Raw genomic sequence first — 11,997 nt, 5'->3', positions numbered from 1 at the left:
TATCCACTGTTCTCCGCCACCAACCTCTGAGCCGTCCGCCGGGCGAAGTCGTAAGTGATACATATCTTTCTTCTCATTTCTCTTTTGTTTAAAAAATCAATACACCGTTTATGTAGGTCACAGTGTCAGATCAGAAACCTGTACTTTGGAAATGACAATTTTTGTGCCATTTTTATTTTCCATAATTGTTTCCTTGTTGTTCACTCTTCGTCAGGGGAGGCAAGCCTTTGAAAATGCCAGCTTGTCTGCTTTGCCGAGAGGAGGCGGGGGAGAGTTTTTAGTAGGGCAGGCAAGGAGGGGTGGACATGGGGCAGGAGCCAGGACAAGACACCCCAAGCTGCAAGGAACCCCTTTCCAACCACAGGAAGGTGAGGGCTGTAGGTTTCCTTTTCTACTCTTTGCAGAGATCAGGGATTTTCCACTCTCAATCAGAGATGCAAGTCCAAAATTTTGTGGGTACAGAGACCAGCTGGCTCCTATCAGTGGGCCTCTCAGCTCCTGATCCCCAAGTCCAGGCCTCCTCTTAATCCAGGCCTGGCTTCTTTGCTCCTGGGTTCCAAGAATTCCATCTTCTCTTCATATAAGTAATACCGTTCCCATGTTTGCAGTGGGCGCCCACCAAGGGCTGGGCATTCAGCTGGCCCTGGACATGGCAGGGTGACCTCGCTGGCCCCCAAAACCGCCCCAGGAGATAGGCGTTCATGCCTCCCATTTCTACACGAGGAAACCAAGGCCAGCAAACATTCCTGAGGCCACGTAGTTAGCAAGACACAGAGCTGGGATTCAAACTGCCCAAGTCCACGCTCCTAACCCACCTCTGCTGCTTCCTGTTCTTAGCCTCACTGCTTCTACCCCAAATTCACATCCATCTTTTCCCATTGCCATTAGCCACCTAAGAATTAGACGCCCAGAGGCTGGGCACAGTGGCTCACGCCTATAATCTCAACACTTTGGTAGGCCGAGGCAGGCAGATCACTCGAGGTCAGGAGTTTGAGACCAGCCTGACCAACGTGGTGAAACCCTGTCTCTACTTAAAAAAATACAAAAATTAGCTGGGCGTGGTGGCATGCACCTGTAGTCCCAGCTACTTGGGAGGCTGAGACAGGAGAATTGCTTGAACTCGGGAGGCAGAGGCTCCAGTGAGCTGAGATCACACCACTGCACTCCAGTCTGAGCAATAGACTGAGACTCCATCTCAAGGAAAAAAAAAAAAAGAGAGAGAGAGAATTAGAGGCCCAGGACCACTTGGCTTTGGGAACGCTCAGAACTCCTCAACTTGCAACCTACTAACTCGTTTCTCCCTTTGCGCAGAAACTGCTTCTTCTCTTCACCCTAGCCTGGGTCCTTTTGGGACTATAGTTGACTGAGCTCAGAGACCTTTTGGTTTTGTCAAACTTATCTTTCCCTCCTGTTCACCCATCGCAGTTAACACTTAATTTCCACCAAGCCACACCCACAAGCCCAGTGAATTTCCATCTCCAAGCACAGTTGTCAAGAGGGCCCTCCAGCTCCTGGTGCTTGCCGGTCATCATGGCGTCGGAGAGGCAGCCACAGGGAGAGACTGATATCCTAGTACCAGGGATCCGGCTTCCAGGCCTGTATCTGCCACTTCCATGAGGCGTCGGCCCCAGCAGTCACTCTTTCTGTGACATTTATCACAGAAGCAATGAAGCCTCATGTCATTCCATGTTTAATACCGGTCTCCCCCCTGTAGAAGGGAGGCCCCATGGGGACAGGGACCATGGCTGATTTGCTAAGAGCTCTCTCTTCAGTGCCTAGCACATGGAGGTGAACACTAAATATTCATTAAATGATGGCTCTCCCTGAGGGGAAACTGAGCCTCAGTTTCCCCGTATATAAAATGAGGAGGACAAGCCGAATGACCTCAGCCCCTCTCCCGCCCTAACTTGGCGTGATTCCAGGATTGAGAAGAGGCAACAGGCCCCTGCCTGGGCCTATTACTGTCATCAGCTTCAAGCCCTGCTGGAAGCAGAGGGAGGGGTATCAATAAATAATGAACACATTTAAAATTCATTATGAGATTATTTTCTGAGAACAGGGAAAGAGCAGGGGCACAGAATGGGAAGGAAGCAGAAGAGATGAGCCCAGAAAGGGGAAGCCTGGGACATGAAGTGATATTAACAATGAACATGCGCACAGCCCTTTACAGTTTGCCCCCGGACAGTTCCTCCCCCATCATTTCCTCCATTATCCTCCCAGTGGCCTGTGAGATCTGTATCTGTAGAGCAGGTATGATTATGGTCCTATCCTATAGCAGAGAAAATGGGGGCTCCCTTGGGGCTCCCTTGACTGAGAACATGTAAGCTGGCAAGTGGCAGAGCCGAGATGGGAATCAAAGTCTCTGACTCTAAGCTAGCGCTCAGGCACTGGGCCAGCCACATGATGCTCACTGAGGAACACCCCTGCCCAGTGAAGAAGAAGATCACGAGGTCAGAGAGCCTGGGAGGGTGACTGCGGACGTTCCCCCAGGACGGCGTGTTCTCCCCACAGATGCTGAGTCGGCAAAGCCAAACTTGCCACTCACCCATCTCATTTACAGTAAATCCGGTGGGTTGCAGAAATGGGACCTGAAACTGCCTGAGGGCAGCAGGGTGGGGGGACAGTGGGGGGACGGGAAAGGGGCCAGCCTGCTGGGCCATGGGAGGGGACCATCAGGGGAAAGCCCTTCCCTCCTCTGAGGAAGGGAACTTCCGCTTCGGACCAAGGGCAGCAGGCTCCCGGCTCCTGGTCCCACTGCTGTTCACCCCAGCGGCACCACAGGACACCGGCTTCCCAGGTGAGGACAGGGCTTGGCACCTGGGGGAGGCTGGCAGGGCCAATATGGCAGAAAGTGGTGATTCCGTAAGTGTGAGCTTTGCGTCGCCTGCCTTGGAGCCAGCTGGGCTGTTTAACAGTGCAGGTCGCTGGGCCCAATCCCAGACCTATGGGATCCAGCTCTCTGGGGTGAGCTGGGGAGTCTGCTGCTACCCAGGGCCCAGCGGATGGGCAGGCCGTCTAAAGTGGGAGCCTGGCACATAAGGGCTTTGGCATCACAGAGACTTGAGCTGAGTCCGGCTCTGCATCTTATGCGTTGGTCATCTTGGGCAAGACACCTAACCTCTCTCAGCCCGGCCCCGCTGTGGAGAACAGAACCTCTCAGGGCTGCTGTGCCCTACAGGAGATCAAGCTTGCAAAAGCTTAGTGCATGCCCTGGCTCAAAATTTATCAGTAAACCAGGGGCAGGAGTGGGATTAGAACCCAGTCGCTCCTGCCCAGCCCAGCATTTCCCCAACACCTTGCTTATCTCCTCATACTCTGCCAAGAAAACTCAGCTTGACTCTTCCAAATAAATAAGGGGGCATGCACATAGAGTTACGATGAGTTCTCAGCTAGTACTGAGTGAGCGCAATGTTTGTGCAGTAGGGGAGTGGGATGTGGCGCTGCATGGGGCGGGGGGACCTTATTTCTTCTAAGCTCCTTCTCCTGTCATCCTTCCGGCAGCCCTGTCAGGTTGAAATCAGCGTTGCCAAGAGACTCAGAGAGGTTAAGGCACTTGCCTGAGGTTATGCAGCCGGTAGCAGATAGGGCTTCAAAGTCAAGTGGGCCTGACTCCACACTGGGAAAAGGGACTGCGGGGACGAAGGAGATGGAAAGGTCAGAGCCTGGGGGGAAGACAGGAGAAACCAGGCTGGTAATGATCATGGGCTGGCACAGGCAGGAGGCAGTTAAACCAGGTGAGTTGTAAGCCCTAACCCAAGCCTGAAACTCGGTGGCTTTTGAAATGGACTAGAACCAGCACTTTCCCACTTCCCCTGCCCCTGGCTTCCCCAAGAAGCCCAAGTCCTGTCAGTACCCTGCTCCCCACCCTTCCCCCCACCAGCTGGTCGCAGCTCTTCACCCCTGGCTGCCTCCAACTGACAGAGCCCCTCTGTCTAAGCCCAGTCTTTCAAAGGGATTGTCATTTTTTACTTCGCCAACCATCTTCCCTTTTGTTCAACCACTCAGGAATTCTTGGGTGACAGTGATAATAATAAAATAGCTAACATTCATTAAGCATTTCCAACATGCCAGGATCTGTCGGAAGCTGTAACTCATGTCCTCGCACATACCCTATGAGGGATAGAGTAGCATTATCCCCACTTTATAGGAGGGTAAACTGTGGCCAGAGAGGAGTGATTTCCCAAGTCCCTTAGCTAAGAAGCAGTAGAGACCTTACGTGAATGCTGAGTGTTGCTTTCCTTATGACACTCTAGGCTCCCACCACCAGGTGAATGTGTGCTGCCTGACAAGAGCCGCAAGCATTGTGGTGGTAAAAAGCCACCTTCACCGAACACTGACCATGTGCCTACCACTACTCTTAGCATTCCCATGCGTTAGTCCTTTTATCAGGCTGTCTGTCCTCGAAGTTTATGTTTTAGCCACCAGGTACAGTGACCTCTTAACATAACATTGAGTTTTAAGTGGATGTGGGTTTGACTCCCAGCCACACAGGAGCTGTGTGACTTTTATCAAGGTGCTTGCCCTCTCTAATCCCGTTTCCTTATCTGTAAAATGAGAAAGCAACAGTGCGTTCTCAGGGGCTGAGCATCAGATTACATGAGATAATGGCATGTAAACCAGCTGGCTCACAGCCTGGCCCATAAGTACCCAACTTATTAAAGTTGTCAAATTGTAAAACCTTTAGAAGAGCAAGAGTGAGAGCTGATGCTTGTTCGGGGATAAGCAGGACCATGCCCCTGAGCCACCCTCTCTTCAGAGCATAGAGCCTGACAGAACCTGAAGCTGACACCAGCAGACCCTGGCTACACTCATCTTTACAGCTTCCTTTCCTTGGTGCACAGAGTCTGGCATAACTCAGGGCTTTGAGCAAGGAATTGATCAGGACCTGGCTGAGGGGCTGATTTGCTGAGCATAGGAGCCAAATATCAGCTGGCTTTTTCTGGTCCCAGGGAGCCCTCCACATGCCAGACTCGGGTTGGTACAACCAGCATGAGGCAGAGAGGGTAGGGGTTTGGCCAAAACCCTGCTGTTAAATAATTTGCTCGGTGATTTGGGGTAGGTTGTTTTCTAAGTGCTGATCCTCAGTTTCCTCATCTGCAAGATGGGAAATTCACCACAACCCACTTTCCCAGGGTGTTGTGTGGATCAGAGAACAGCAGCAGCAGCAGTAGCAGCCACAAGTCCCAACGAGAGCTTGGGGTTCAGGGCTTTGTGACTCTTTCCCATCCGGGGTCTCGCCTGGGTCCCTTTGGCCGCTCTGGGAGGTGGGCAGAGACCACTTTGCTCCCCTGTTTTAAGAGAGTATACAGTTCAGCCTCTGAGGAAAGGTTTCCTGGAGGAAGAAGGCTTTGACCCAAGCCTTGAATGATGAAAAATATTTGGATCTGGGCAAAGGTGGAATGGGCTGCCTCAAGAGGTAATGAGCTGCCCATCACTGAAATGGTGCAAACCGTGGATGGAAGAGCCCTTGGCAGAGAGGCCATTTCCTCACACTCTGCTGAGAAAGTTCAGCTTAACTCTTCCAAGGAAATAATGTGATGTGCAGCTAGAGTTGTGATTAATTCTTAGGACTGAGTGAACACAACGGGTGCGCAGCAGGGGAGTGCGATGAGGCACCACACGGGGACCTTGGCAGAGGTGTCATTGAGGAAACTTAAGAATAGGCTGACGGGTCCTCAGGAACGTAAACATGGAATTGCCATAAGTGGTAATTCCTCTTCTAGGTATAAACCCCAAAGAATTACAAACAGATACTCAAATCCTTGTTCGCAAATGTTCACAGCAGCACTCTTCACAATAGCCAAAAGGTGGACACTTTCCAAATGTCCACCAATGATGAGTGGATAAACAAATAGTCAAGCGAGATGGTGCACGCCTGTAATCCCAGCTACTCAGGAGGCTGAGGCAGGAGGATTGCTTGAGTTCCAGAGTTCACTGGGCAACACAGTGAGATCCCATCTCAAAAAAACCCAAAAATCCAAAAACCAAATTGTAGTAGAGTCAGTAAGTGGAAAGACACAGACTGTATTTTCCTCTGCTCTCACACCACAACAGTCAACCCAGAAGACTTCTGTGACCAAATGTGGGGGGTTTCTCGCCACACATCAGCAAGCAATCAAATCTGCTGGCTGTCTTTCCACTCAGTTCTGATACTGTCTAGAAATAGCATCAGTCTCCACAGGCTGAAAGCTCAGTCCCACAAGACTGCTCCCCCTCAGACACCAGTTGCAAGTCCAGGATCCCAGAACTTCTGACCAATCAGCTTCAAGTTGGGATTCTCACAACCCTCTCCTTGGGTTTGGTTTCTTTGCTAGAGTGCCCCGCAGAACTCAGGGAAACACGGTTAGGAGTTTATTATAAAGAATGCTATGAAGGAAATAGATGAGGAGATGCCCAGGGTGAGGTATGAGGGAAGGGGTGTGCCACTGTCATGCCCAGGTCCCTGGGCACGCCGCCCCCAAGGAACCTCCTCGTGTTCAGCTATTTGGAAGCTCTCTAAACCTAGTTCTTTGGGATTTTTATGGAGGCTTTATTATGTAGGCATGATTGATTAAACCATTGACCATTGGTAATCAACTTAACCTTCAGCCCCACTCCCCTCCCCAAAGGTTGGGGGGTGGGGCTGAGGGTAGACCCTCTAAGCCTGCCTTGGTCTTCCTGGTGACCAGCCCCATCCTGAAGCTACCCAGGGGCTGGCAGCCATCAATCAACCATTAGCATACAAAAAGACATCACTTTGGAAATTTTACGGATTTTAGGAGTTGTCTGCCAGGAAAGAGGTAGAAGACCAAATAAATACTTCGCAATATCACACGTATCCATACAATGGAGTATTATTCAGCTATAAAGATGAATGAAGTACTGATACATGCTACAACATGGATGAACCTTGAAAACATTACACTAAATGAAATAAGGCAGACACAAAAGGTCACATGTTGTATAATTCCATTTATATGAAATAATAGGAGTAGGTAAATTCATAGGGACAGAAGGCAGATTCGTGGTTGTCAGGGGCTGGGGGAAGGAGGATTGAGAAGAAACTGCTTCACGGGCATAGAGTTTTATTTTGGGGTGATGAAAGTTCTTGGAACTAGATGGAAGTGAATGTATTCAACACTACTCAAATGCTTGCTTTAAATTGGTTAATTTTATGTTGTAGGAATGTTGCCTCAATTAAAAATATATAGGCTAAGGGTTGAACTAGATGAACTTTAAGGCCGCTCTGTCCTGAGAGTTAACGGCGTGGAACACTGGCCATACTGACCAGTTTGAGACAGCCCACCAGCTTCTTCTTAGTTCTTTGGGATTAAAAAGGGGCCATCACTGTCCTCTTGCCAGAGTCACAGCTCTGAGAATATTCCACCAGCAGAAACAGCCTGGTATGCTGGCAGGGACATTGGCTTCATTCCTTCCTGTATGACTTTGAGCAAGTGACTTGGCCTCCCTGAGCCTCAGTGTCCTCTTTGGTGTAGGAATCACAGTAGATGCAGGGACGCTCTAAGCATGCAAGGTGGCCTCTCCATAAGCAGCATCATACCCTGAATTCAGAAGCTCTACTGAATAAGAGCTTTGGGGGAATAAGACCCTCAAACTCACAGTAGCCTGGTTGCCTCTCTAGTCTTGCTTCCTGTCACTTGAACCCTCGCTCCCCTCTGCCATACTGGCCTCCTGATGATCCTCAACATCCCAACCTCTGTCCTGCCTCTGGGCCATCTCCATACTTTTCTGTCCGCCTGGAACATTCTTGCCCCCACTTTTCTGGACCTTCAGGTCTCAGCCTAATCATCCCTTCCAAGAGTGGCTTCCCCTTGGAGAAGACTTCCCTGGTGGGAGGACTATCCTCACAAAATCCATTACCTCCTACCTCCAGCCCAGTTACTCTGCCTCCCAGCATCCTTCCCTTTCTTTCAGAGCACCAATCACAGTCTATCGCTATTTCTATTTACTTGCATGCTGACCTGTTTATATCTACCTGTTTATATCTGTCCCCACTAGGGGCACAAGACCATGAGGGCAGGGACCGTATCTGTCTTGTTCTTCACTGAGTCCCCAGCACCTTCACAGGGTCTGGTAGATAACGGACAATCAGTGAACATGTGGATGGAGGAATGGATGGATGGAGGGACAGGTGGAGGAATAGAAGGATGGATGGATGAATGAATGGATGGATGGACAGAGGGATGGAGGGATACAGGGGCAGAAGGATGGATGAATGGATGGACAGAGGGATGCAGGGATGGAAGGATGGAGGGATGGATGGATGGACAGCAGAATGGAGGGAGGGATGGATGGATGGTTGGATGGATGAATGGACAGATGGATGCAGGGATGGAGGGATAGAGAGATGGATGGATGGATGGATGGAGGATGGATGGGTGGATGCAGGAATGGGCAGAGGGATGGATGGATGGATGAATGGATGCAGGGATGGAGGGATAGAGAGATGGATGGATGGATGGATGGATGGATGGATGGATAGAAGGATGGATGATAGGATCACCATGGTGGTAGGCTCTCACATTGGGTTCTCCTCCACAGGAGACATCTGACACAGTATGATGATGAAGATCCTGTGGGGCAGCATCCCAGTACTGACGTTGCTCCTACTCCTCGGTCTGCTCGATGTCTCCTGGGCCCAGGGCAGCTGCACTGGGCCCCCAGCCATCCCTGGCACCCCGGGTATCCCTGGGACACCTGGCTCCGATGGCCAACCTGGGACCCCAGGGATAAAAGGAGAGAAAGGTACCATGGGATTTAGAGGCACATTGGTAATACTGACCAAGTTTCCCGTCTTCTGCCTCCCAAGTCACAGTTGCCTGTCTTTGAGACTGCAGAAGCACTGGCAAATCCAACAGCTTGCTTAACTCTTGCAGTAACTTTGCAAGGAGGGAATTCTAATTCCCATTTTACAGACAGGAAAGCAAGCATTTAGAAAGGCTACTGACTTACTCAAGGTAGCCCAGTAAATGTTGAGGCTAAGACCAGACCACAGGTCTCTTACATTAAATTCAGGTGGAGAGAGGGTGCCGCTGTGGCCACAGAGTTCTGTGTTTAAACTTACCTCCTGGGCAAGTGACTTCTCCTCTCTGAATTACTACTTCCTCACCTGTAAGATGGGGGCAATGATATTTTGTGGGGTTATCATGGGGTTCAGATGAGACTCCCCACTGTGAAAACCCCTCTGTAAAATTTGGCTTATTCATTCATTTAACCTATGGTTATAGAGCAACCCTCTGTGCCAGTCACTCTCCTCACTTAATCTCATGTAATCCTCACAATCCCACAAAATACCTTCATCCCCATTTGACAGATGAGGAGGCTGAGCCTCAGGAAATGTGACTCAGTCAAGGTGACACCACTACTAATAGCAGATGTGACACGCGAAGCACATCTCTCTGTCCCCAGATCCCATCTTCTCAGGCCCTATTCTCTGCCACTCTACTGGAAAATCGGTTTTATCTTGTGTTGTGCCAAACCAAGGGGTAGTGGCTGCTTGGAGGTGCAGTGAGAAGGAGTCTAAAGTCCATTTCCAGGAGCAGCAAGAGTGAAGGTCATGGTTGATTAGGGATGTCTGCCAGGGGTGAGGGATAGAGGGGGACAACACTCATTATCCCTGCTCTAGCCTGAACAAGGACCCCCACACAAGCTGGGGAGGAGGGCCAGCCTAGCACCTTCCTTAGCAAGGAGCCGTTCTCTTCCCCACGGGCAGCAGCTCCCATGAAGGTCAAGCATATCACAGGCTCAGGAAGCTGGGCTGGAGGGAGACCCAGAGCCCCTGTCTGACACTGCCTCCTTTGTTTTACAGATGGGAGGCTGAGGCTGAGAGAGAGGCGGGGTCCTGCCCAACGTCCCAGCGCAGGCCTCCTTTTGGTCTCAATGATCTCATTTCTTTGGTCTCTGCTTTTCCAGGGCGTCCAGGGCTGGCTGGAGACCATGGTGAGTTCGGAGAGAAGGGAGACCCAGGGATTCCTGGGAATCCAGGAAAAGTCGGCCCCAAGGGCCCCATGGGCCCTAAAGGCGGCCCAGGGGCCCCTGGAGCCCCAGGCCCCAAAGGTGAATCGGGAGACTACAAGGCCACCCAGAAAATCGCCTTCTCTGCCACAAGAACCATCAACACCCCCCTGCGCCGGGACCAGACCATCCGCTTCGACCACGTGATCACCAACATGAACAACAACTACGAGCCCCGCAGTGGCAAGTTCACCTGCAAGGTGCCGGGCCTCTACTACTTCACCTACCATGCCAGCTCTCGAGGGAACCTGTGTGTGAAGCTCATGCGTGGCCGGGAGCGCCCACAGAAGGTGGTCACCTTCTGCGACTATGCCCACAACACCTTCCAGGTCACCACCGGCGGCATGGTCCTCAAGCTGGAGCAGGGGGAGAACGTCTTCCTGCAGGCCACCGACAAGAACTCACTACTGGGCTTGGAGGGTGCCAACAGCATCTTCTCCGGGTTCCTGCTCTTTCCAGATGTGGAGGCCTGACCTGTGGGCTGCCTCACACCCACCTCGGCTCCCCCTTCCAGCAACGCTCACTCTACCCCCAACACCACCCCTTGCCCAGCCAATGCACACAGTGGGGCTTGGTGAATGTTGCTGAGTGAATGAGTAAATAAACTCTTCAAGGCCAAGGGACAGTGGTGTAATTCAACTCTGTGTCCAAGCACCTGGCACACCAGAAGTGCCATGCTCAGAAGTGTTGGTTACATGAATGAATGAACCATGAATGAATGAAGTCTCTGTCCGTGTGCTGTTCTGTGCCAGCCACACAGTGGGAGGCAGGGGTCCAATACCAACTATGCTCCCAGCAGTAGCCTACACTTCTTCCTGATTCTCTCATTAATCTGCACACTCCTCCTGGGAGAGAGGGTGCATCGTGCCCAGCTTACGGAAGAGCAAACTGAGGATCAGAAGGGATGAAGGGATTATCCACAATCTCACAGCAGGGCTGGGATTCAAGGGCAGGCCTGCCCACTGATGGCCTGAGACCTTTTTTAAAGGCAACATGTCTAGGCCAGCCCCTAGAGGGGCTCTGTGCTTGTCCCTTCCCCTTACCCCCACCGACGATCAAGGGGTCCTCCTCCTTTAACTGACCTTGGAGCAGAAACCTTTTCCTTTTTATTCTCCCCACATGCCCTTCCTCCCAGTGTCTTCCCAGCCTAGCACAAGCTCAGCCATCCAGTTAGAGCAAATGTCACTCCCCTGCTCAAAAACCTTCAGTGGCTCCCCACTTCCCACCAGATACAGTCCCAGCCCATGAACCTGGCCTTCCAGCCTCACTCTACTGGGCCTTTCTGTCTTCTAAACAAGCCCCCCTCAGTGCTCTTCCTTGCACTGTTCCCCTGCCTAGAAGCCTTCCAATCTGCCCTTCTAACCATCCTCATTCAAGCCACACCTCCTCCCTGAAGCAGGAACACCCTAGCTCTCTCATGTTCACTCTTCTGGCCTGCTGTAACCCAGGAGCATGCACAGCCAGCATCTGGCTCCTCACCCTGTCTCCCCAGCTAGGCTGTAGCTCCACACCCTGCTCATCTCTGAGTCAGCACAGAGCCCATGATGGACAGCAGCCACTCAGTAAAGATTCATTGCCTGATTGACTGAGACCACAGGACTAGGACTCCAGAGTCCCGCCCAGCTCTGCACCTGCTCTCCTCAGCCTCTCCTACTAGCCCCAACATCAAGACCCTCAACCAATCCTGACCTGAGATGGGAGGGATTTAAGATATTCCCACCTGTGTCACCAATCCAGCCTCCTATTTGGCTGGCCCGTCTCTCAGGACTCCGTTCATTGGGTGCAGCTTCTGCTCTATCTCCTGGAGCCTAGCCTTGATGACCTGCCCTAACCCCAGACTGTCCAACCGAGACCTAGAATCTTTTCTCCAGGAGCTGGCCCTTCTTTCTGCTGCTTAACCCTTTCAGTGCAAACTGCCTGGCCTTTGACTCTAATACTAATAGTTATGATAGCAATAGTCACACCACAATTGAATTACTGTGT

General features: G+C 51.4%; 1 protein-coding gene across 1 annotated transcript; it reads left to right on the top strand.

The window, feature by feature from the left end:
* Nucleotides 1-2,481: 2,481 nt before the first annotated feature.
* Nucleotides 2,482-10,737, top strand: C1QB (complement C1q B chain). The gene is made up of 3 exons (XM_033227903.1): nt 2,482-2,797; nt 8,542-8,745; nt 9,913-10,737. Exons 2-3 carry the CDS (start codon nt 8,559-8,561, stop codon nt 10,485-10,487), a joined length of 762 nt encoding a protein of 253 aa, XP_033083794.1. The 5' UTR covers nt 2,482-2,797; nt 8,542-8,558; the 3' UTR covers nt 10,488-10,737.
* Nucleotides 10,738-11,997: the final 1,260 nt, after the last annotated feature.

The sequence above is a fragment of the Trachypithecus francoisi genome, unplaced genomic scaffold (genome assembly GCF_009764315.1).
Source record: "Trachypithecus francoisi isolate TF-2019V2 unplaced genomic scaffold, Tfra_2.0 Lachesis_group12, whole genome shotgun sequence".
Taxonomy (NCBI): Eukaryota; Metazoa; Chordata; class Mammalia; order Primates; family Cercopithecidae; genus Trachypithecus; species Trachypithecus francoisi.
Note: the sequence above shows the minus strand (reverse complement) of the source record. Positions and strands in the feature narration are given on the sequence as shown.

What these genes read in the sequence shown, in the direction of transcription:
- C1QB (XM_033227903.1), top strand. Translation starts at nt 8,559, where the DNA reads ATGATGATGAAGATCCTGTGGGGCAGCATCCCAGTACTGACGTTGCTC. An exon ending in AGGGATAAAAGGAGAGAAAG is followed by an intron (nt 8,746 to 9,912) that starts GTACCATGGGAT and finishes CTGCTTTTCCAG; the next exon opens with GGCGTCCAGGGCTGGCTGGA.